Source organism: Heterocephalus glaber, unplaced genomic scaffold (genome assembly GCF_053883595.1).
Source record: "Heterocephalus glaber isolate CG9 unplaced genomic scaffold, H.glaber_assembly_v1.0 deba00001608, whole genome shotgun sequence".
In the NCBI taxonomy this organism is placed as follows: domain Eukaryota; kingdom Metazoa; phylum Chordata; class Mammalia; order Rodentia; family Bathyergidae; genus Heterocephalus; species Heterocephalus glaber.
In genome coordinates this window covers 11384020-11409892 of record NW_028258379.1, presented here as the reverse complement: position 1 = coordinate 11409892, position 25873 = coordinate 11384020, and the positions used below count along the sequence as shown (strand labels likewise).

Genomic DNA, 25873 nt, shown 5'->3' with positions numbered 1-25873 from the left:
AGGTACATCATCAAATAGAGAATCCATGGAAGAAGGGAGTTCAGAGCTAGCAGGAGTTTTCTGGAATAACCTGGCACACACAGGGCTGAAGACTCATTTGCAGTTTGTTCCGTTTCCCTGGTTAGAACTGCCTGGGTACAGCTGAATCAGCATTTTTCCTCATTAGTCTGTCTTCAGTAGGTTCCTTTGGCACTCTTGCCATTGGACTTGAATAGCAGAGATGAAGAGGGAACCAACCTTCCTGCTCTGAAATCTTGCATACAGAGTTGTGAAATTCCAGGTTACCGGTGTCTGGCCCCTAAGAGGTTATGCTTGCACAGAACATAACCTCTTTGCAACCATCCCACTTGTGAAAATGGAGACTTGGCTTCCATGTATTCAGAGAGCTCACTTGCTGTCCACTCTGAGTTTCTTGGCTACCTTACAGCCCTTTAGTAGTTATTGGTTTTGATCTTTTTAGCAAGATCTGCTCCCGGAAGGACATATTTATCCCTGAAATCATCATGGGGGTGAAGTGGCTGCCTCTGCTGCTGCTCTAGGAGCGCCAGGGTGGCTCCTATACTCTAGTGCTTTGGTGTTAGTGTTTGGCACTAGTTAGAGCCCAGAGTATAATTTCTGCAGTGCACAGTTCCTCCTTCCTGGGATGTGTCACAGATAGTATCATGGTGAACATGTGTGTATCTGATCTTCCAGCTGATGCAGCCAATTCCCAGTGGGTAGAGGAGAGTTTCTGGATCCTGTGGAAATCTCCAGAGCCAAAGAGACATGCTATTTTAAGAGTTAGGTAGGGCCAGGGATTTAGCTCAGTGGCGCCGTGCCTGCCTCGAAAGCGCAAGGTCCTGGGTTCAATCCCTGGTACCGAAAAAAGGAAAAAAAAAAAAAAAGGTAAAGTAACATGGAAAGATTGGTGGATATTGTCCAGATACTGTCAGAACCCTTGATAATCCACATGCACCTGTAGCTTCTGTGTCGTGGATAAAACCTAGAGGTGCCCTGGCAGAGGGGAGGTCCAAGTAGCTTCTCAGAAGGTCACCTATGACTCACAGCTCATCCTTCACAAGGTGTGAATGGGCTGTAGGTGAAGAGGACAGGCTCTGCCTGGGCTTCAGTGCTGGAGTCTTAGTTGGGTGACTCTGGGAATCTGATTTAAAGTGCTCTGTCACAGTTTCTGCATCTGTAAAGCAGGATAAGCTGAATATCCATTGTCCTAAATGCCTGGAATCAGAGTGTTTCCAATTTTGGATTGTTTTCAGTGTTGGAAAAATTTATAGACTTTACTGGTTCAGTACCCTTAAATCATTTTGGGGTTAGGGATGTTCAACCTATATTATTTACCTTGTAAGGTGTTTGTATTAGAGGCAATACCTATAAAGTATGTAGCACAAAAATGAATACATTGAAGGTGTTTGAGAAATGATGGCTCTTACCATCATTCCACCATAACAGAGCTATGGAATCCTGCAGGAGAGGCCAGGAAAATGACAGGAAGGCTCTGTGTTCATGGTGTCCCTGTGATTAATGCAGACTCTGGTTTCTTCTGTATTTTTTTCCTTGCCCAGTATTGATCCTGCAGAAGGTGGAGAATGGAGACCTGAGCAACAAGATTCTGAAGATCACTGATTTTGGCCTGGCTCGAGAATGGCACCGAACCACCAAGATGAGTGCTGCAGGGACCTATGCTTGGATGGCACCTGAAGTCATTCGTTCCTCCATGTTTTCCAAAGGCAGTGATGTGTGGAGGTAAGGTCCAGAGGTGCAGGAACAGTGTACCCAGGTGTCTTTGGCCGCGCACATGTTTTAGGACTTGGAGAACTGAGATCACATAGAATCCCAGGAATCCCTAGTAAGTCTGAGTGACCCCCTCAGAGCAGTCTGTGCTAAATCCCACATTGCCATGGAACAGTTCCTATACCTTCATCTATTAAAAAAAAAAAGACTCCTTGAGTCTGTGGCAAGTACCACTTTTGTGCAGGCCCCTTTGTGTTGGAGAGTGCTCCTTAGGAAAGACCAGTAGGTTCCAGAGGCACCATGTACACTCATGTCTGACCTGTGCAATGGTAAGAGACTCAGTGACTCCTGGAGCTCTCCCCCAGCTTCCTCTTGGCTTGCTCAGCAGCATTGCTAGGCGCCAGTGGCTGTTACTGCTGGACTTGGAGAGGGGCCAACCCAGTGTCCTCCCTATGAGTTCCTGAGCCAGCAAGAATTCTTTGTGCTATTTTTTTCTTGGTGACTTAGAAATCATCTTTTCCAGTTATCTAGTTAATCTTTTACTCAAAGCTGTATTTGGTAGACATTGATCTAGAAATGGAAAAAGATGAGTCCCAAGCATGCCACAAGAACTGCAGAGCTACAGACTACAAATAACCACTCCCCTTAGTAAATGTCAGCCCAAGAGGTCACAGGGACATAGATCTAAATAGTTCTGTCCCCATTGAGAGTGAATGGCTGTGGAACAGTAGATGCATCACTTGATATCCAGAAAAAGGGAAAAAGGACTTTAGGGTACCAGTGTACATTAGTCTATGAAGTCAGTGCTTCTTAATGTGTTGTAAAGTGAGCATCTGTGCAGATGGATATGTGTGTATATAGAGATTGTCTTTAAATAATAGCCTTATTGAGATATTATTCACATACCATAAAGCTTACATTTTAATGTATTTAAGTTAGTGATTTTTAATATACTTACAAAGTTGTGCAATGATCACCACTGTTACTAGCTTCCTAGGGCTACTATGGTATAACAAATTACTGTAGACAAGGGGGCATAAAGCAAGAGAAATGTCTTCTTTCATAGTTTTGGAGGCCAGAAGTCTGAAATGGGTGTTAGCAGGGCCACACTCTCCTGAAACTCTAGGGGAGATCCTAATCTAAATAAGGATTCCAGATACTGGGACATCTACATATCTTTTTAGGGCCACTATTCAACCCACTGCAACCATTGTGTATTTCCAGAACATTTTTCCCACCCCAGAAAGAAACCCCATACCCCGATTATCAGTCATTCCTCAATCTGCTGTCCTATTATTCCCTGGCAACCACTAATTTATTTTCTATCTCTATGGATTTGTCTACTCTGGGCATTTCACATAAATGGAATCATACCATATGTGTTCTTTTGTGTCTCACTTCTTACATTTAGTGTAATATTTTTAAGACTCATCCATATTGCAGCTTATAATCAAATCCATTGTTTTATAGTTTTATAGTAATCTTTTATATGGATAAAACACATTTGTTTATCCATTCGTTGCATGATGGACATTTGTGTTGTTTTCATTTTAGATCTTTTATGAATAATGCTGCTATGGACATTTACGTGCAAGTTTTTCTCTGTGGATATTTGTTTTCAGTTGTCTTGGATATACTCCCAAGTGTAGAATTGCTAAGTTATATGGTAATTCTATGTTTAATTTTTTGAGGAACCAGAAAACTATTTTCATCGTATCAGCTCCCTTTGACATTCCCATAGCAACATATGAGGGTTCCAATATCTCTACATCCTTTTAACACTTGTTATTGTCTGTTGTAATTATAGCCATCCTAGTCTGTGTGAAATGGAATCTCATTGTAGTTTTGATTTGCATTTCCCTAATGACTACTGATGTTAATTATCTTTCCATGTTTTATTAACCATTTGTATATCTTCTTTGGAGAAATGTCTGTTCAAATCCTTTACCAATTTAAAAATTTGATTCTTTGTCCTTTAATTGTAGGATTGAAAAAATTCCTTACCAGCTATATGATTTACAATTTTTTCCATTCTGTGTGTTGTACTTTTTTAACTTCTTTAATAGTGTTTTTTTGAAACACAAATGTTTTTAATTTTGATAAAGTGTAATTTATCTATTTTTTGCTTTTGTTGCCTGTATTTTTGATGTCATATCTAAGAACCACTGACTAATCTAAGCTCGTGAAGATTTATACCTATGTTTTCTTCTAAGAATATTATAATCTTAGCTTTTACATTTAGGTTTTTGATCCATTTTGCTTTAATTTTTTAATGTGGTGTGAGGTAGGAATCAAACTATAATATTTTTAAACTATATTCAGTTGTCGCAGCACCATTTATTGAAATGACTATCATTCTCTTATCATTGAATTGTCTTGCACCTTTGTCATGTAGTTTACCACAAATATATGGGTTTATTCCTGGATTTATAATTCTGTTCCTTTAATCCATGTCTATCACTAGGCAAGTACCACCCTTTCTTGATTATTCTAGCTTTGTAGTAAGTTTTGAAATTAGAAAGTGTGAGTCTTCCAACTTTGTTCTTTGCAACACTATTTTAGGCATTCTGAATTCCTTGTGATTTTTTATGAATCTTAGCATCATTTTGTTACATTTTGCAAAATAAGTGGCTGGGATTGTTGATAGAAATTGTGTTAAGTCTGTGGATTATCTTGGGACTACTGACATCTTAACTGTAATGTTTTCCAATCCATGAACCCAGGGAGGGGAACAAAGTAGACTGAATCTGAGGTAAATCACATTGACCTCTGCCCACCTGCTCCTGGTATATCTTTCCCTTTATTTAAGTCTCTTTTAATTTCTTTCTGTGTTGTTTGGTAGTGTCTGAATATTGATTTCATTTCACCAAGTATTGATTATAGAGTGAAGGAGCTAATAGGAAGGAATGTTTTTCTATCCTTAAAAGATTTGACTTTCTCTGATTAGGTTGAGCTCTATTCTGATATTCAGCTGTTTGTGATCATTAAAAAGAACAGTTTCAAGCTGGGTGTGGTGTTCCATGCCTGGAATCCCAGCACCTGGGAGGCTGAGGCAGGAACATTTTAAGTTTGAAGCCAGCCTGGGTCACACAGTGAGTTCAAGGCCAGGCTGGATTACATAGTGAGACTATCTCAAAACAAACGGACAAAAACCTAGCAGTTTCATTTCAATTTAATGCTTTAATTACTTGACCATATGTTAATGAGATTAAATATTAATTAGGCTAAACTGATATTACAAGGAGCCTTACAGATCTGGGGGCTTAAATAAGATACCAGCACATTTCTCTTTCAAGGAGTAAGTCCAGCCAGTCTAGGCTGGCAGGGCAGCTATGCCCACAGGATCATTCAGAAACCCAGGTTATTTCAGGTTCCCTCTCTGTGCATTATCCTTATATGAATGGTTAAATCTGAGTGACTATTACTTCTGCATTACAGTCTGCAAAAAATGAGAAAGAGAGCTTATCCATAGAAAGCAGCTTGTTTTAAATTTGAAGACAGAAGTGTACACATCTCTTCTGTGTGTACTCTGTTGGCTTACTTGGTTATGTCGGGCACATCTGGCTCCGAGGGAGGCACGCAAATGTAGGCTTTAGCTGGACAACTCTGTGTCCAGCTAAAACTCTTACTATGGAAGCTGGGGGTAGTAGATTTGGGGAGGTCATCCAAATTATCCCCCCAAATCATAGCCACATGCTGCAGTAGACTTTCTCTTGCCTTTCTTCATGGGAAGGCAGGAAGAAAGGAACATGCTTGTTTTCTACTTCCAGTATGTCTACTAGACTTCTGCTTCTTGACCCTGAAATCTTTTAGGTTTTTTATTTGCACACACTCCAGAGTTTCTCCTGGTGATAATTTGGACAGAATTGCCTCAGGTATCCAGACACATTCTCTGTGGGAAGGGAAAGCAGAAATGCCAAATGTAGGATCTTCTTATAGTGACAGAAATGTCAGGCAGGGAAATAGTAGGCCGTTGTAAGAGTTTGTCCTCCATGGGAGAAACAAATCAGGACAAGGATATTTGGAACAAAAGTTGAAAGGTCCTGCCTTGCCCCTCTCATGGAGGACAAACCCCTCATCTTTTACCCAAAGCATCCTTATTCCAAAACTAATGTCCACATCTTGTCCTTCAGCTTCAAATCCTGAAAGTCAGCTTGAGGAGGCTATAGTGAGAGGCATCTGATAAAATTATTTGACTCTTTAAAGAGAATGATTTAGAGGTAAACCTGAAATCAACAATGCTTTGGGTGAAGTAATTTGGATATTGTCACGTGGTCAACTAGTGGGGTCTCTAGTTTGGAATTCTCACAGGACTTAAGCCTTGTGACCCAGTTTGGTTGATAAATGTGGTTTGAAAACATAATTCATTCTGCTTTGTTCCAGCTTTCTTATCTCCTATCCTGCAATATTTCCTTCAAGACACAATTTATTGAACCCAATGCATGGGGCTTAATCCCTCTCTCTTTAAGCGTACTCATCCAAGTGGCTCCAGAAGATCCCTCACCGTTACCAGAGGAAAATATGTGCCCTCAGTATACATACAGCAATATTTGACACTGGTAACATGTCACCAACTATATTCCTTTTCTGTACTTTGGGAAGCCTCTTCTAGAATGATGGTCCCACTGTGCTTTAGACCCAGCAGGGTGTCCCAGAAAGGGCCAACACATACCTAAGAACTTGGTACAGAGCTGGTTCTCAAAATGACTTGTAATTTATTTACTCATTGAAGAACTGTTCGTTGAATGCTTACTCTGTGCCTGGTACTGTGGTGAGTCTGGTCCCATCATTCTTCCCCTCGTCCAGGATCTGGGGAGCCTCTGCACCCCTGCTGTTTGCAAGGATTTAGCCAGCTGAGACTGTCTTTCTGCTCTGTGTGGTTCTGTGGGTCTCCTACCCATGCTGTGATAGAGGTGGGATGATAATCGCCTGGATCCTTGTCCATGTAAATTTCTCATTCTGTCTGGACTGGGGACTTCCTCTAGAAGAGTAATTGCTACACTCTTTTCCTGTGGTTATGTTATGTAGGGAGAACAGTGGTGACTACCAAGGGCATTAAGGGCTTCTTGACTTTTGTGTATGGGATGAAGTAGTGACATTTTCTTAGTCATTTTAACCTTTAAAAAGAATCACAATAATAAACTGGGTGTGGTGGTGCACACCTGTAATCCCAGCACTTGGGAGGCTGAAGTGGGAAGATTGTGAGATCAAAGCCAGCCTGGGCTACAGAGCAAGACCCTATCTTAAAATAAAAAATAGGTAGCTAGAGATATAGGGGTGTGTGTGTATGTGTGTGTGTATGTATATATATCTAGATAGAGATCTCTCTCTCTCTATATATATATAAACAAAATATGTTCCCTGTAGAAAAAAATTAGAAAATATAGATAACAAAAAACAGAAGAAAAGAAAATCACCCTAAACCTACTTACAGAGGTAACCTATAATATTTTGGTATGTTTACTCTTTTTTTTTTTTTGATTTGTTGAGGAGGGCAATCTGCTTTATTATGTACTTAATCTTTTGCTTCTTCATACATTAAGCTTATTTTGTGTTTCTGGTGGCACTGGGAATGCAAAGATATAAAGATGAATGTCACTGTCAACAAATTTAGAATGTCACTGTCAACAAATTTAGGTAGGAGCAGAGGAAATTTTGCATACTAATACAAATCAATGTGAAGCTTGTGTTCTAAGAGTGCATTTTCCTTTTTTCTTACGTGTTTGTGTGTGTCCTAAAGAAAAATTTAGCTTATCAGTTGATATATTAGCATATCAACTGATTGCATGACATTTCCTCATATACATTTCCTTATATTCCTGTCTGTACATTGTATTTTCTTCATTGAAAATGCAGACGTAGTCGGGGTGTGGTAATGTGATCCCAGCACTCCAGGAAGCTGAGGAAGGAGGATCACAAGTTCCAGGCCAGCTTGGGCAAAGCAGTGACTTAGTGGGACCCTGCATCAAAATAAAACACAGAAAAGGTCAGAGCATAGTGTAGAGGCCCTGCATTTAATCCTCAGTCAGTACCACAAAACATAAAACATCAGTAAATGTCATTTTAGAACATATGCGCAAATATAAAATTAAGAGTTGAAGGGCACTACATTAAATATAATAAATGCTTTCCTTACAACATAAGGTATCCTATACTGTACAGTATATCCAAACCCAACAGTTGGAAGGAAAGTGTTCTTTTGCACTGATACACTTACTCTAATCTCCTGCCTATTCTTCTGTTGCATCAGTCAGGCTTCTGGGACTGTTTGCTGCAGACAGACCTAGAAATGAATGCTGGCCCTGGGGTCCCCTTCCTTCTGCCTGCAGCAAATCTCAAGTCAGCTCTGGGGAGTTTCTGTATTAATGATGGTTTTCTATATTATATTGCCAATATATTTTTTTTCCCCATTAACTTTATTGGTACATTTTAGGTATAAAATACAGTTACACTCATCATTGGGAATCTTGTACCATTACATGAGTATCTTGGTTCTTATTTTTTTCCCCTTCCCTTGCCCTCCCTTCACCCCCTCCACCCTTCCCTATTTGCAAAGACCTTGTTTCCATTTTTTTCCTCTTCTCATATTTTTTCCTTTCCCTTTTTTCCCTTCCCCTACCCCTCCCAATTCCCTGCTCTTTTAGACCTTTTCTTCCTGTTACACAATATCAGTTATACATTTTTTAAATTACAATACTAAGATCTAGGAGACATTACCACAGATTTTACAGAATTTAAAAGGATATAGAAAGCATATTACAAAAATCTTTTTTTGAAATAAATTTGACAACTTCTAAGAAGTAACTCAGAAGACAAATTAATGAAACTAACTCTGGAGGAAATATAAAATTTGAATAGCATCTATTAAAGAAAGTATATTCCTATCTTGAAAACCTACCTATATGACAACAGCAGGCTCATAAACATTTTAACTGATAAAATATTGCCAATATATTGCACGAATTAAAACATATGGTTCAGATTCTGAGACTACTTTTTGTCTTTTTGTCCAGTTCTGTAGTGACATATAACAGGAGCACAATAAATGTTTAACGTATGAGTTTGTATTGATTGAATTAAGCGAGGTCTCCCTTTCAACTAGATCACTCAGCATTTTTATGTTGATATTTAGGCGTTCACTATTAAATACAATGAAAGGCAAGTGCTATTTTAATATGTATGAGGGGAAAAGGGAGTCTAGGCCAATGATCATCACATTAAAAAGTTCATGGCGGGCTGGGGATGTTTACCCTTATCCATGTGTGCATCCACCCATTTTTTTTTATTTTTTAATTTTTTTTCTTGGTACCAGGGATTGAACTGGGGACCTTGAGCTTGCGAGGCAGGCAGCAGCACCACTGAGCTAAATCCCCGGCCATCCATTCATTTTTTATTTTTATTTATTTATTTTATTTATTTTGGTACCGGGGATTGAACTGAGGACCTTGCACTTTCGAGGCAGGTGCCAGAACCACTGAGCTAAATCCTTGGCCCTAATCCATCCATTTTTTAGAATGAAATCATCTATTTCATAAGCTGCTTTTGAAATGTAATATAGCATGAATTTTTTTACCACATTAACGATATATTATTTTCAATAAGTGTATTGATGTATGCACTACATATATGTCAATAAATACATCAGCTTGAATGAGTTAAGTAACCAGAGTAATAATTGTATGTTACTTTACAATTGACAAAGTAATTTCACATATATTACTTTATTATCTTTGCCAAAGATGATTAGATAGTCAGTATAGTTCCTGAATTATGGGGTTACAGATGATTACCAAGTGCAAGCAATTCCCCGGGCTACTTCATTCAAGGGAGACCCATCCTGTCCTCTCAGAAGATGATCCCAAGCTGGCAGCCTTAGAGATGACACAGGTTAATAAGCATAAGCTCCAGCTCAGAACAGGGGCAGAATTGCTGTGTCTTTGATTTGGAAGGGTTGTTATCCACTCTTATCTTTTCCTCACCTTCAAACTCCCCCGCATTGTTTAAGGGGTTGTTAAATCTCTGGAGGTGGTTTAATTATCAACCCAGGGTGAATTTGCCAAGGTTGGGAAGGAACTGGCCCTGAACTGGCCCTTCCAGACTGCTTGCAAATGGTCTTGAAAGGAATTTTCACCTTCTTTCAACCCACATTGGGCAATAAAGTAGACTGACTCTGGGGTAAATCACACTGACCTCTGCCCACCTGCTCCTGGTGCTCACATCCACCTACTTTGTATTTTTTCAGTTTCTTTCTTGGGACTCTCTTTTTGCCTGAGATATCCAAGTCTTCATTTATGTTACCCACCTTCCATTGTAAAACTAAAGAGAATGTTGACACAGGAAAACTCAATGGTTTAGTTATTTCCAGAATAGCTACTTTTCTAAAAGTCAGTGTCCCTAAGCAAGGCTGTCCCCAGATGTTCTGGGCAGTACCTTGCCCTCCCCAGACACTTCCTCATTTCAGGCCCTTGGGAATAGAAACCACACATTACCAGCCATAGACGGCAATCTCTACATGAGGAATGGCTGTTGTTACCTGTTCCTTGTAACTATTCTAGGAGGCAGTTATTGCAGTCTTTTTGTTCCAAAGAGGAAACTGAGGTTTGGAAAGGTAATAATGGAGGCATTTGACTCAGGGCTGTCAGTCCTTCTGAGGTGGCCTTCCCTGTAGTTGAGCAGCAGGCCTTTTATACTTCTCCTAGCTGTAAAACCCTTCAAATAGAATGCAGATAAACAAGCCCACAGAGAGCAAAGCTGCCTTCCTTAAAGCTGCAAAGGGTAGCATCTAAGGCTCCTCTTGCTTCCCAGTGGTGTGAGACATCTCTGCCAGAACTCAGGAATCAGTGTTAAAACTGTCACAGAAGGATTCCAGGACACAAACAGGGTGTGTCTGTGTCTTTGAAACACTCTGCTGTCTTTCCAGGTATTTAGAGTTTAGAAGCCAATCATCTGGGCCTAGATGGAAGACAGGAACTATGGGACCTTTGGTTTATGTTCTCCGGGTTGGAAGTGGACATTGATGCCAAAAAAGAGACAACTAAGGATGGGAATGGCTCTAACCTAGGACTCTAATCAGCACTGCTGAGGGTTCTTTGAGGTCACTTAGTAGAAGCTGCCCAGTGTGGTAACCATCTGAATAAGTCACAGTAAAGGTTGGGCAGAAAGTGCAGTAGTGCAGTTCTTGATGGTGTCTGAGGCTTACTCTAGCCCACCCAGGGCAGCCTGTAGGACCTCCCGACCATGCACACAATCCCACACCTACCTACCAGTCACACATTTGTGTACATCTACTGTGTACAGGAGCCTGGAGCAGGCCATGAGAATGCAAAGGTTTAAAACTGCTGTACCTGTTCTTTAGGAGTCCGTAGATTCGCAAACAACTGTAATACATAGGATCCCAAACAAGGGGATGGTAGAGAAAGCTTCTTATGGTGTCCGGCCACCAAATAAAATTTAAGTTCTTGTCTAGACAAGTCAAGACCTGTAACTCTCCATTTCCTCTCAACATAAAGAAGATGATAATCTCTGAAAGCCTTAGGAGGGTAAAACGTGGTCCAGGGAGACTGGCCAGGCCACCATGAGGGCCCATATGTAGGCCCTGGCACACTGGGTAACACACTCCTCTTCTTTGGAGCCAAGCTAACTTGCTTGGGATGCTTTGAGAGCAAACCCATGCTCTGGTTCACCTGTTTCTAGACTACTCTAGAGGCTTATCTAGACCACTTGTCTCTGTGCATGCCGCCCCCTCTCTGGAGGTCTGGGCCTCTTTCTTCACTTAGCAGCCAAGGCTTTAGCTCAAGGACCACCTCTTGCTCCTATCTGTGTCTGATTTGTTCCTAGTATCTCTTATCAAGACTCATCAGTCTCTGTTCTACCTGTTGTCTTTTCTGTCTTTCTCACTAATCTGTTTGCAGATCTGTCTTTTATCATATGTTTCAGTTCCTGGCATTGAGCTTTATGCCTGGTAAATATTTAGTAGATGCTTAAAATGAATGAATGAATATATGGTGGGATATTTGAATTGGATCTTGAAAGTTGATTAGCATTTACCAAGTATAGAAATGGTAGAAGGACACTCTAAAGAGGAGGAATTTTGAGTTGGCCCAGGGCCCTCAATGATGTATTCCATGGATGTGCTTTATATATGCTGCTAAACCTGCCTAGGGCTTGCTTTCCTCATCTGCCAAATAGTGATAATACTTATTGTACTGGCTTGGTGTAGGGATTTCAGATGATGCTTGTAAAGTGCCTTAGCACTTTGTTGCTAAGATATCACAATAAATAGATAGTAAGTTTATTTCTTAATTAAAATGGCCTTTGCTGCTGCCTGCACAGAATTGATGACTTTTATAAGAAATTTGAGGTTGGTATTGAAAATATGAGCACCATTCTTCTGACTATTCACAGCCTTTTAGTTTCTTGTCCTGACTTATTCTTGGAAGGATTGAATGGTGGCTTTGGTTGGGAATTCATAGAATAGTTCTTCCAGTAAGCTTTGTACTCCACATTCTCTGACTCACAGGACATGACAAATTCTTTATGTAGACTTGAAAGGTAGGGAAGGCACACCAAAGCTCTCACACCTGATGCATGTGCTGCCTCAGCCCAGTGGTCTGCCCTTGAGAAACTTTCCCCTTGAATTAGAGGTCTTCCTAAGGACCCACTTGCACTGATCTGGGACAGGAATCTAAACAGCCTGGTAGGCATATAAAGAAACCTTACATCAGAGCAAAATCTCTTTTGAGTGGTCAGTTCTTTGCTTTTTCTAACCCCTCCCCCCCGCAAAAAAAGGTCTATGATGAAAGCTGAAGTTTTTTTAAAAACAGAAAACCTTCTATTTGGAAGGCTGCCTCTTCTACAGTAACAACAATAAAATAGCTGTGGCCATTTAGCAGTTGTTTAAACCCTTAGTAGCTCATTTAATTTTATGACAGCCCTTTGAAAATGATAGTGGTATTTATTCTCTACAGAGGAAGAATTGGAGGCTTAGAGGGACACAGAAACTGCCCGTAGTCTAATGGCTGGGGAGTGCTAGAACAAGCCCGGAACCAAGTGCGCTTGACTGCAGATTTTGCTTTTCACTAGTAGGCTTTGTGGCTTCTCTTTTCTATTACATCAGTTCGTCTATTTCATTAGTTTCCCTGTGTGCTGGGGAGACACACAAGCTGTTTCACTGAGGTTGTACCTTTGGCTTATTATATGGTGTCTGTCTTCTTCCTCTCCCTAGCTATGGGGTGCTGCTTTGGGAGCTGCTGACCGGGGAGGTGCCCTTCCGAGGCATTGATGGCTTAGCGGTGGCTTATGGAGTGGCCATGAACAAACTTGCTCTTCCTATTCCTTCTACATGCCCAGAACCTTTTGCCAAACTCATGGAAGGTAAGTAAACCCCCTCTTGCACAAAACAGGAGACAATTTACCCTTTTATAGCACTTGGTAGATGCTGGCCAGTTTCATAAGATCAGTTTTAGAAAGAGGAGAAAAAGTATTTTTCTCTTGAGGAGGAGTCCTGTGGGCAGCTGAAAGATCTACTTCAAAACGATGGCAACACCCTGCTGTAGCAGGTTCCAGGAGGGACCTCGTTTCCAATGACTGTGGTGTTCACTTAGTAACTAAGGCCTACTGTCCATTACTTTGGTATCTTATGATTTAACACAAAATAAGGAGGTATATTGGCCCTTATTTCAGGATCTCTGAGTGTCTTACATACAAAAGGAACAACTGAGAAGAAAGGAACTCTAAAGTATCTAGTCAGATCCCACAATTTTGTAAGTGAGAAAAGAAAAAGAAAAGCGGAGCGAGGTTAAGTGGGTAAGCGGCCACCCCATCGCTTAGTAGCGGAGCTGGAATTAGAGGAAATTCACTTTTCCCACCCTGATGCTTGTATCTTTGCCTTCTCATCATTCTACTGTGGAAGGTGAGAGGAGAGGGTAGCTCATGTATTTATGGGAAATTGAGGGCTGGGCTGTAGTTACCCATTGCCAAGACTTGAATTGTGTACTAACATGGTAAATTGTGGTGGTAGTACTTTACACAGAAACCTCTTGAGCTCAATTTTGTTTTTTTGTTAGTTTGTTTTATTTTGGTACTGAGGATCAAACTCAGGACCTTGTGCTTCCAAAGCAGGCGGCGAAACCACTGAGCTAAATCCCCGGCCCTCAGTTTTGTTAATTAACATCAGAACTGCTGCAATTAGATTTCTAGTTCACTCAGCTTTATTTCCTGAGTTCTATTTGGGACTGCCTAAATTCTAATCTGTTTCTGGAAGGAGAAAGGAGAATTTCTTAGTAAATGAGATCATAGAATAACCCAAGTCTTCTGTTTGCCTTTGTCCATTCACGCTTTCTGTTTCCTCATGTATTCCTTTCAGACTGCTGGAATCCTGACCCCCATTTACGACCATCTTTCACGAGTATCCTGGACCAGCTGACTACCATAGAGGAGTCTGGTTTCTTTGAAATGCCCAAGGACTCCTTCCACTGCCTTCAGGATGACTGGAAGCATGAAATTCAAGAGATGTTTGACCAACTCAGGGCCAAAGAAAAGGTAAAACAGAAAAAAGGCATACATTGGCTTAGTGGACTTTTTCCTATAGGGCTGTGAACTAAGTTTGTCTGACAACTATGATTCTGACACAGCCACCTTTCTGCTTGGTATCTTTTTTCTTTTTTGATGCTGGGGATCAGGTCCTTGCGCTTGCGAAGCAGGCGGCGAAACCACTGAGCTAAATCCCCGGCAAGAAGCCTAGTACTTTTTTTGGTAGCAGGGATTGAACTTGGGACCTTGAGCTTTCGAGGCAGGTGCTGGAACCACTGAGCTAAATCCCCGGCCCGGTATCTTCTTAATTGTGCACACGGAGGAAGCACACCAACAGGCAGCTGCCAGTGGGGTGTTATACCTGCCAGCTGAAAATATGAGAGGATTTTGGAAAAGTTTCTTGGTTCTATAGTGGACTTCCAGAGAGAAGTACACTTGATGTAGAGATACTTCAACATTTAGAAAAGCTACCCGAACATCCCATGAGCATCTTTTGGTATCAGAGTCAGACACAGATGATTTAGAAATACCATGGATCTGAAATTGTGTGTTTTTCCTGAAAGAGCTCCAGGCACAGACCAGCTGGGGAGTTCACAGAGTCCTAGCCTGCTAGAGATCTGCCTTTGTGTTTCAGTGGCCATTCCTCTGGATATCATTAGTGTCACTGCCCACGTAGGTGAAGGCAGTAAAACAGTTATATGGCCTACTCTGTCGGGGCAGGGCTAAGTCTGAGGGGTAGCAGGGGCCTGAGGGATTCCATGTAGATTTGGCTAATTTCTTTTTTTGCTTTTCACTCTGAACAGCAGGAATTTGGGAGGTTAATAGCAATATGATACTAATAGTGGCTAAAATTTTAAATGACTTTATTGTTTTCCAGTTGTTTTGCTTGAGGTCTTTTTGTCCTTTTTATCCAGGAGTCTTCTGGCTCCTGTCACCATTTTATATTGCAGGTGTTATTGTTTCCATCTCAGAGCTGAGGGCCAGTTGCTTCCTCAAGTCCCTGAGATAGTAAATGGGGAGGCAGGACCTTGACCTTGGGCCTTCTGATTCTAAAACCCATTTTCTTTGCTGTATTATTGTTTCCCTACCCAAATGACTTAGAAATAATTGTTGAAACTGGTTTGAAGAGTTTTTATGGAACTCAGAAATCTTAAACATAGTACCTTTTGGCAAGTCATTGAATGTTTTGTAGGAGAGTGGAGTGAGTTTATGACAAATTTTTAGAGACTCTGCTGGGTGGACCTGCACTGAACATAAAATGGAATCATCCCAAGAAACTCTTATATCATCACTGCTATGGCCACTAGAAGAACTCCTAGAGCCGCTGGCGTTGTTTTAAATTGTTAAATTGCTAACTCTTAGTTGTTTTTCTTTTGATTGATTAAATTACAATGTAATTATAAATTACATTAACCAGTAAGACACATGAAAATTGGATTCTGTTATAAGTAGTTACGGGAATCCCCCCTTATCTGTCATCTCACTTTCTGAAGTTTCAGTTAACCATAACCAACCATTGTCCAAAAATATTAAATGGAAAATTCCCCAAGTTTTAAATTGCATGCATTCTGGATAGTGTGATAAAATCTTGCATTGTCTCGCCAGGGACGTCAGTCGTCCCTCTGACCTCATGTACCTGCCTGTTAGTCATTCAGTAACAGTCTCAGTTATCAGGTCAAGTATCATGGTGTTGCAAAGCTTGTGTTCAAGTTGCCCTTATTTTACTCAACAGTGGCCTCAAAGTGCAAGAATAGTGATGCTAGTTATTTTATTATGATATATTGTTATAATTTTATTAGTTATTATTGCTTATCTATGCTTAATTTCTAAATTAAAGTTGATCGTAGGTATGCATTAGAGGAAGAGACACAGTATGTATAGGTTTTGGCACGACCTGTGGTTTTGGGTATCCACTGGAGGGTCTTGGAACATATCCCTGTGGATAAGGGGTCACCACTGGTACTGTCCTAGGAAAAATCAAACCCATTCTCATAGCAGCTCACATTGTAGAGCATGTAGTGTGTGCCATACTGTTATAATTTTTATGACTTGTCTTAGGTCCATAATGTCAGTACTTCTAACTCGATATTACTTGTGGTGCCCTCATCACGCCCTCAGCCCCATTTCTAGACCTTGGCCTCTGGCATCAGCTTCTCTGGCTGATTCCGCCATGAGGGTGTTCTGAACCTTCCTTTCCCCACCGCTTAGGATGGTCAGGTGTTCACTCACCAGCTAACTGCGGAGCCCTCCTCTCCCCCGGGCATTGTGGGAGAGCCCTTCAGGTTGTTGTGAGCGTGAGTCCTTAGAGCTCTCAGGCCCACCCAGAACCCCTCTGCACTGAGTGACCCACTTTTCCCTCTGACGAACTTGCCCACCCTGCAGGAGCTCCGCACCTGGGAAGAGGAGCTGACACGGGCTGCACTCCAGCAGAAGAACCAGGAGGAGCTGCTGCGGCGTAGGGAACAGGAGCTGGCCGAGCGGGAGATTGACATCCTAGAACGGGAACTCAACATCATCATCCACCAGCTGTGTCAGGAGAAGCCCCGGGTGAAGAAACGCAAGGGCAAGTTCCGGAAGAGCCGGCTGAAGCTCAAGGATGGCAACCGAATCAGCCTGCCCTCTGGTCAGTGGCTTTGGGTGGGGGTGGGAGCAAGGCCAGGAGCTTGTATGCTGGGGGGCTTGTGGGAGCTGCTGTTAAGCTTGGAGACATAAGACTGCAGGTCTCAAGGGGACTCATTGGAATGGGCCTTTGTGTGCTGTGGAAAGACTGGTTTGCTGAAAATCTGCACCATTCCAGGGGAACTGTAGAGTGAGAATGAATGGAGACCACGAAGTGAAGAGACCCTGGCATGGTCCAGGCTGCTGGTCAGGCGGCTCAGCTAGGTGCATCTCACTGTAGGTAGAGATGCAGAAGGGAGCATACAGTTGAGGGTGTCTGTAGTGTGTATATGTGAGACAGGAGAAATCTTGGCTCAGCACAACAACTCATCTCAAGGTTTCTTTGAATAATTAGTTCTCTGCAGTTGAGATTAGGTACAATGTATATGACCGTTTAGAAATACACTGGCTGAATACAGACACATTTGTGGAATTAGAGCCTTTGGCAAAATGCAAAGAAATATGAAAGTATGAATTAGAATCTTTGTGGTGTGTAATATACCCACGGAGGAAGGTGATTGATTGTTCAAGTGTATGTTTCTATAGATAAAAATGTTCTTTGTGTTCTGAGTCTATAAGGCCCTCGAGAGCAAGCTTATCAGAAGTGTAAGGAGCCATGGAAAAATGGCATGATAAGAGCAGTTGTGGATGATTTTAAGACTTAGGCCCAGACAGGGAATTCTGAGAATGTGCTCATGGGACATGTTTGCTGATTTCCTTGTTGCACATTTTTTTCTTTTCAGATAGCGTGCAGTTTTTAAGTCCCTCTTGAGCATCTAGCTTGTGCCCATGTAGTGCTGTGCTGGAGGTGCAAATATAAAAAATATAGACCCCATCTGCAGGAGATCACAGTCTAGCAGGGAGACCTAGGTGCAAACAAGCAGCTGTTTTTTATGCCTCTTAGGAGACAAACTTAGGAGTTCAGAGCTGTAAGTTTTGTATTTTTATGCTGTACCATAACTACCTTTGGAAGATGTCAGAACTGAGGGACTTGCCCCATCTCTCTTGGTTCCCTAGGTTCCCACTATGGATTAGCTCTTAATACTGTGCTCTGACCACGTTTAGTGAGGAGCATTTGTCTCCCTGCTCTGGTCCCTGAAAAGATGGCACGAAACTGAGGTTTTAAGTTACATTTCCTAGAATAGTCAACAAGATCTCGTGAGCTAATAGCTGTTCTCAATGTGTAATTGCTCCACATATACTCATTAAATAGAGATTTTATGAAGACTGTCTTAATGGGCCAGGGATTTAGCTCAGTGGCACCACGCCTGCCTTGAAAGCACAAGGTCCTGATTTCGATCCCTGGTATCAAAAAAAAAAAAAAAAGACTATCTTAATAATGTTTACTTGGATAATGAATTTTCATACATTCAGCTTGCCATGTCCCTTTGAGAAAAAGAATTCTGAAAGGAAACCTTTCCTAGGTGAACAGAGATTTTCAGGAAACTAGGGCCTATCCCTCAGGCCTGTCAGGAGATGTCAGATTTCTTAAATGAATTTGATGACGGGATAGTTCTAATGCATATATGTGTTTGTCTTTTTCCAAACAGATTTCCAGCACAAGTTCACAGTGCAGGCCTCACCAACCATGGATAAAAGGAAGAGTCTTATCAACAGCCACTCCAGCCCTCCTGCAAGCCCCACCATCATTCCTCGCCTTCGAGCCATCCAGTGTGAGACTGTTTCCCAAGTTGGTTGGGGCCAGAACACACTAGGGGCATCTGTCCCCTGCTTTATCCAGCCACCGACTGGTCCAGGCTTGCTCCATCCATAACTCCCGCCACCTCTCCTCAGCACTGTGTATATACATGCACATATGTACGCAAACGAATAGTCGCCACCCCACCCCGTCTATCTCTGTTAACTATCTCTGCCTCCTCCGCCTTTTACTCTTGGTCAGATATCAGCAGAGGGGTTTGTGGGTACTGAAGGCTCTTTAGTGAATTACAAAGCCATTAGGGGGCTGGGATGTGATACAAATACAGGTTGGTTCACTGGCCAGGGGGCCCAGTGCCCTCTGCCCCATTTGGGGTCTTGTTGTATTTCTTTTGTTGATGCTTCTCAAGGAAGGTCTTTCCCAAAGTCCAGGTACTAAGAAAACTTGCCAAATACTTTACAGTGGGCAAAATCTGGACTGATTTTATTTTTATCATAGTATTTGCTTGTAAAAAGATGAGTATGCGTGCATATATATATATATATATATATATATATATATATATATAAAAATATATGGGTGTGTGTGTGTGTGTATGTGTCTATATATGAACGAATTAGTTTCCCAGTGTAAAGATGGATTTCATTTAAGAATAGTGGATTTCTGGCCTTGACAAAGCAAATCAAATCAGTGGGTTCCCTTTTTCATGTGGCTACAGTTGGCTGGAACTGATAGCAGCTTCTGTTTGCTCTAGTTTGCCTCAGTCCCCTCAACTCTCTGTTTTGGTAACTGGTTCCCTTCACTCCTTTCTGATATAAGCCTCTCCCTGAGGCCTGGGGGTCTCAGCTGTTGCTCTAGGTAGCAATGTGAGAAGAATCTCCCTCCTCTCTTCTATTGCTCTGTGCCTATTCTTCCCTTCTGTCCTTCTCCACTGGACTTCTTGCCCCATAGCTTTGAACTCCTCATCTTCTCTTCCTTTTCAAGTCTTTCTTTCCAAAAGTTGTGCTCTTCATATTTAGCTCACTCCTCATCCCTCCACCCCCAACTTCTTCATTCCCTGACCATCCAATTCTATCCCCAAAAGCAAGTTCTTTAGTTCAGATCTGCTTGGAACTCTGTATCTGACTGGCTTGAGTTTATGTTTAGTACTTTGAGAGTGCTAAATGATTGGTGTCTGGGGACTCCATTACTTGTCTGGAATGGTCCACCTGAGCACAGAGTTTCTGATGAGATCTCACTTCCCTCCTGCTCCTTGTGTGCATGCATGTGCGTGTGCGTGCTGGGGTAAAGGCTAGCTTTGGAGGGCCCTGTTTGTCTATTTTCTAGATCTTATTTCAACTTCTGTTATTCACAGTGACACCAGGTGAAAGCAGCAAAACCTGGGGCCGGAGCTCGGTCATCCCAAAGGAGGAAGAGGAGGAGGAAAAGAGGGTCCCAAAGAAGAAGGGCCGGACGTGGGGGCCAGGGACTCTTGGGCAGAAGGAGCTCACCTCAGGAGATGAAGGGTAAGAGCCAAATGATGTGAATTCTCTCTCACTTCAAGGGTGCCCCATTTAAAAACATGATGTGAAATACCTTTTTCTCTGTTGTATATTTCAATACTTTCTGAGAAATTACAGCCTTCTTGGTCTTTACAAGCAGCCTTTTCCAATCTCTTGTTTCTTGGGAACCTACTAGGACAGGGATTAGTAAGGTTTTTCATAAAGGCCCAGATGATAAATATATATATATATATATATTTTTTTTTTTTTGGTACCGGGGATCAAACTCAGGTCCTTGCACTTGCGCAGCAGGTGGCGAAACCACTGAGCTAAATCCCCGCCCCAAGATGATAAATATTTTAGGCTTTGTGATCTGTCGGGTTCTGTCACAATTATTCAAGTTGTAAGTAGCTACAATCTGCAGGTAATACATTAATGGGTGAGCATGTCTATGTTCCAGTCAAACTTTACAAAAACAAATGATGGGCAGGCTTTAGCTCCCCAGTGTAGTCTGCCGACCCTGCAGGTGTTCTCCTCAGAGTAGCAAGTAGCCCAAGCAATTAAGGAAATGTGGAAAGTTTTGCTCAAGCATTCTACTTACAGCTGGCTCGTCCCCTTAAGACATCCTTTCAGGGGAAAGAGAAGAAAAGCAGAGGTTAATTGGAGCCTTGTCCCAAAGCAGGGCAGGCAGAGTAACCAGCCCTCGTGAAGTGGAGTATAACACCAGGGCCACTAGAACTTTTCAGGCCTTATAGCCATAAGGAGGCATGTGAGCCCCCTACTGGGGGAAGCGTGGAGGTCTTGGTACCTTGAGTGTACCTCTCCTCCCTTGTGGGCTTAAGGCCTGGGAGGCAAATTTTCCTGAGTCTCTATTCTTGAAAGGTCATGCATTCATGTTTTATAAGAGCTTGGGCACGAGTCCCAGCTCCCCCATGCCCAGTGTGTGAGCTTATGTGTTCTCATCTGCAGAATGGGGATACTATTAGTACCCATCTCATGGAGTCCATGAAAGGATTAACTGAGTTCATCTTTGTGAAGGGCATAGATTAGGTTGCTCATAGTAAGCATGTGTAAACATTAGCAAGGGTGATTCTTCCCTGCCTCTCGTGCAGTTCTGTTTCATATTAGAAGCATAGATGTCATGGTTTATAGTTTTATTCTTGATGTTAGACTCTAAAACAGTGTTTTCTGACTTTCCTATCTTGAGCTTAACCAGTGATCCCCTTCACCTTTTTTAGTGATTTTCCAAAGAGCTCCTAAGGTTGACTGTTGGCTTATGGGTGCCCTAAAGCTGTAACTACCTTGTTAATCTTTTAAATACTAAGATGTCATGTCCAAAACCTATTTCCCTATGTCAGATCCAAACTCAAGGAGAAAATAACAGTTTGGTTCATAAAAGATTGACTCTCTGAAGCCAGGTTCCATAAATCAGACACACAAGCTTAAATATCGCATGGTTTCTCTTACATGAGAAACCCAAAATATAAATAAAGAGCAACATAAAAGATAGATGACAGGAAATAGGGAGAGAGATCTTTTGTAAAAGGGAGGAGACCAAGAGATGGAGGGAGGGAAGAGAAAGGAGAGGGGAGGGGATAAAAAGAGAATTAAGATGTGTTATGTGCAGGTACCACCTTCCCAAGGAATGTGAACCTATGTACTGCAAACATGTACGAATAAAAAATAAAAATTGAAAAAGAAACAAATTAAAATATACCAAAAAATGTTAGAAATGTAGGGCAAACTGTCTATGCTGTATATAACATCAGCAGTTGAATCCTTGGGAGACAGCAAATTGCACTGCTCTACCAAGTTCTACAGGAGCAAGAGCATTCCATTTTGTCCTTTGAGTCCCAGGCTAGAATAGGGCTGAGTTGGGTCAGAGAAACTCAGTCATCCTGAATTGCTGATATTTCTGACATTATTGTAATTCCAGATAGAGTTCACCAGGTTGGCTCTAGATCTCATTAATTCCTATGGTTCTGTTTCATTTGAAGATGTTCTTGTCTTAGTAGTAAATTAACTTTATCTCACATTATGAAATATCAACTTTGTACTTTTCTTCCTCCTTACATGGATTTATCATCACAAACTTATGAAGCAGTTAAAAAATTTATGGCTTAAGTTTTCACAATTCTTAGTTATTATTGAAGTCTTGAGTAAAAACCTCTTTGATTTCAGAAATTTTTAGGAGCTTTAACATTTCTAACTTTAGTCCCTGTTGACTGACGAAAATATGTAATGGCAAATAACTATCTTGAATGTTGTAACATTAAATGAATTTGCATCTTCAGCAGGAAACACACACTTGCCAGTAGAAAGCTTGGGTACCTGTGGATTTACAGGCCTGGTGTAGTTACCCTGTAGCCCCCCAGGGACTTTTACTGGATTGGGAGAACATGGTCCTGAAGCCATTCAAACTAGGCCATCATGTTACGATTCTTTCCTGGTGTGGGCTCTGCTACCTGGACAAGGGGAGGGTGGCTGGCGGCATTGCAGAGTCCAGCCTGGGGAGTTTCAGTGTGGGGGAGGCTGAGCTGGATGTGCCCTCCATTGCTTCCTACTGATTCTCTTTATTCATTGAAGATCCCCTCAGAGACGTGAGAAAGCTAATGGTTTAAATACCCCATCAGAATCTCCACATTTCCACTTGGGGTGAGTCAGATCTTCACCCTTTCACCAGCTGCATTGGTAGCAATCATCCTTCCATTGCTCTTCCATTTTTTTGTTTCCTTTTCTTTTTTCTTTTTTCTTTTTTTTTTTTGTCTAAGAGCAGTACCATCGTGCACATTGGGAAATTGCCTGTGTTAGTGTAACTCACTTTCCTGACCACTCCAATTCTTGGGATGCTCCTAGCATTCTTAGTTTTAGGGAGAAGACACCTTACTATTTATCCTTCAGTCTTGAGTACTGGTTTTGACCTGCTAGATGGGTTTCCTTGGATCCAGTGTATGGAGATTCCACCAGAGCACATAGATTCCTTAATGTTACCTTTTACTGTTCTGTAGGGAAAAGACCAGTGCTTTGTGGCCTCTGACTCTCTGTAATGTGAGCGATTGGTGGCGTACTCAGTCTGTATCCTTGGAGAGTTACTGGCTGCCAAATAAGCTGATTACAGGGACTTGAATGTGAGCTGCTATCCTCTTTCTCTTCATCCCGAGATAAACCAAGGGCTCAAAGGCAGCATAGTGTGCTACCCACATAGGTCTCTCCCAAAGTGCACAGGGTTGGTGCAATTTTGTTGGCTGATTTTTCTGTTTGAAGAGTGGATGGGTTTGAAAGTTGCCTGTGCTAGATGCTTGGAAGGAGAAGTTGAGAAATGGTGCAAGTAGTGTGAGGCCATTTCTACTTGTTCATCTGCCCTTGCTTGCCTTGTGTTATGAGTCTTTGCACTGCAGTATTTCTAATGTCATGAGTGTGTTGTGTTCAGTGTCTGTGCATCACTTACCTAAGAAGACCTCAGGCAGGGCCGCCACGAGCTGGGCAGGCCTTCTTCTTTCTGCCTGCTTGCCACCCTGCTCACAGGTCCGCAGCATGTGAGGGGCGAGGTCACACCCCTGCTTTGCTTTCTCTGGTGCGTGTGCACTTCTGTTTCTATAGGAGGTGGGCTCAGTAAGAGTTATTGCCTGTACTCCAAGGCTGTCTGATGTGATCAAGTAGACAAGGAGAGAGACATTTCCTTAGGCACTTTGAAGATAGTGTAAAAGAAGAAGCTAGTTCTGATAGTCTTCTCATTTCCCATTCTTCAGGCTCAAGTCCCTGGTAGATGGATACAGACAGTGGTCATCCAGTGCCCCCAACCTGGGGAAGGGCCCAAGGAGTAGCCCAGCCCTACCAGGGTTCACCAGCCTTATGGAGATGGGTAAGCATTGCTCTTGGTTCTCTCCCTGTCCCCTCAAGGAGTTCTTTTGTTTTTTGGTACCAGGGATTGAATTCGGGACCTTACGCTTTCAAGGCAGGCAGTGGAACCACTGAGCTAAATCCCCGGCCCAAGGAGTTCTTGACCAAGCTTCTAGCAATGTTTAAGGACCCCCAGAAACACTTCATGGGGTTTGTTACTTCATCCTTCTAGTCTGCTCTACTTCCATGTCCTTGTCTTGCTAAATCACAGTTTCTTCCCACTGCTTCCTATCCAAAGGGACAGCCAGTATTAGTCACCTCAGGGCAGTATAGAAGGGTGGGGCCTTGAATTAGAATTCCTTTTTCTGAGTCAGTTTCCTCATATATTGATGGGGGAGTCCACACAGTGGGGAATGGTGATCAGAGACACTCCAGCCCTTGTCCCCAGGAGCTTTCCAGTGTTGCCCTCTGGGTACTGTATGGTGGGTAAGTTCTTCTCCAGGCTTACTCTCAGGGAGTATTCCTATCTCTAGATTTCCAAGGTTGTAAGAGGTCAGTCCATGGAACAGATTGGCCTTCACCTGTATAGGGGATTCTCATCCTTTGTGGAGACTGGTCTTAAGATACATGGCTAGGAAAAAAAAAAAAAAAGATACATGACTAGGCTATCATTCTAGAAATCCTAAGGCCTTTCTAATCTTAAGGTACAAAAACATCAGGATGTTTCTGTTCTATCCACTGTTCTAGAAACTCATTCTGTACTTTATTATTGGGCTCCCTATGGGACTGGAGGTAGAGCTCAGTGGTAGAAGCTTGCCTAGCATGTATGAGGCCCAGAGTTCAATCCCCAGCACTTAAAAAAAAAAAATGGAGGGGGCTGCCTGTGAAAAAAGTAGTGAATTAGTAGGTTCCCTTCTCTGCAAATAGGGAAATGGCCTCTGGAAATCAGACTGATCTCCCCTCTGTTGAGTGTTGGAGATGGAGCCATACGGGTTCAGGGTTCAGGCTTCAGTTCCATGTCCTTACCATCTCATCCCTGACACTGAGTCAAGGGCCGTGGGTTTTTGACAAGGGCCAGGTTCTTGTTCTTGAGGCTTGGTTTCTGTTTCCCATTTCTCCTACACTCTTGTCTTCACAGAGGATGAGGACAGCGAAGGCCCAAGGGGTGGAGAGAATCGTCTGCAGCCTTCACCCAGCCAGTCCTACCTCTGTACCCCATTTCCTCGTGGAGAGGATGGGGATGGCCCCCCGAGTGATGGAGTCCATGAGGAGCCCACCCCAGTCAACTCAGCCACCAGTACCCCTCAGCTGACACCAACCAACAGCCTCAAGCGCAGCGGTACCCACCACCGGCGCTGTGAGATGGCTCTGCTCGGCTGTGGGGCTGTTCTGGCAGCCACAGGCCTTGGGTTTGACTTGCTGGAAGCTGGCAGGTGCCAGTTGCTTCCCGCAGAGGAGCCTGAGGCACCAGTCCGAGAGGAGAAGAAGAAGCGCGAGGGTCTCTTTCAGAGGGCCAGCCGTCCTCGTCGGAGCACCAGCCCCCCCTCCCGCAAGCTCTTTAAGAGGGAAGAGCCAGTGCTCTTGCTAGGAGACCCCTCTGCCTCTCTGACACTGCTCTCTCTTTCCTCCATCTCTGAGTGCAACTCCACCCGCTCTCTGCTGCGCTCTGACAGCGATGAAATTGTGGTATATGAGATGCCAGTCAGCCCAGTCCAGGCCCCGCCTCGGACTCCATGCACGCACAACCCCCTGGTCAATGTCCGGGTGGAACGCTTCAAGCGAGACCCTAACCAGTCCCTCACTCCCACCCATGTCACCCTCACTGCCCCTGCACAGCTGAGTGGTCATCGGCGGACCCCTTCAGATGGGGCCCTTACGCCAGCGGCTCTTCTGGCCAGCAGGAGCCCCTCCAGCAATGGGCTGAGTCCCAGTCGTGGATCAGGTGAGTCTCGGCCTCTTCCCCTTCTCTCTCGCCTTC

The 25873-nt window shown here is 42.8% G+C and overlaps 2 protein-coding genes across 7 annotated transcripts in view; one reads left to right on the top strand and one right to left on the bottom strand.

The window, feature by feature from the left end:
• Nucleotides 1-25873, top strand: part of Map3k9 (mitogen-activated protein kinase kinase kinase 9) — a 72111-nt gene that overhangs the window by 37677 nt on the left and 8561 nt on the right. For 5 of the 6 annotated variants that reach the window (XM_021247099.2, XM_004837291.4, XM_087195336.1 and 2 more), the window contains exons 3-11: nucleotides 1560-1740; nucleotides 12953-13101; nucleotides 14093-14268; nucleotides 16642-16882; nucleotides 18468-18590; nucleotides 19929-20079; nucleotides 22642-22710; nucleotides 23805-23917; nucleotides 25034-25837. In XM_021247099.2, the coding sequence (XP_021102758.1) occupies nucleotides 1560-1740; nucleotides 12953-13101; nucleotides 14093-14268; nucleotides 16642-16882; nucleotides 18468-18590; nucleotides 19929-20079; nucleotides 22642-22710; nucleotides 23805-23917; nucleotides 25034-25837 (2007 nt within the window). The remainder of the gene's footprint in view (nucleotides 1-1559; nucleotides 1741-12952; nucleotides 13102-14092; nucleotides 14269-16641; nucleotides 16883-18467; nucleotides 18591-19928; nucleotides 20080-22641; nucleotides 22711-23804; nucleotides 23918-25033; nucleotides 25838-25873) is intronic. The other variant, XM_004837292.4, reaches the window with a different exon arrangement.
• The window catches only part of Ttc9 (tetratricopeptide repeat domain 9), a 109201-nt gene continuing 85067 nt past the window's right edge, over nucleotides 1740-25873 (bottom strand). The window contains exon 5 of the mRNA XM_087195339.1: nucleotides 1740-7688. The gene's annotated coding sequence lies outside the window, so the exon portion shown is untranslated. The remainder of the gene's footprint in view (nucleotides 7689-25873) is intronic.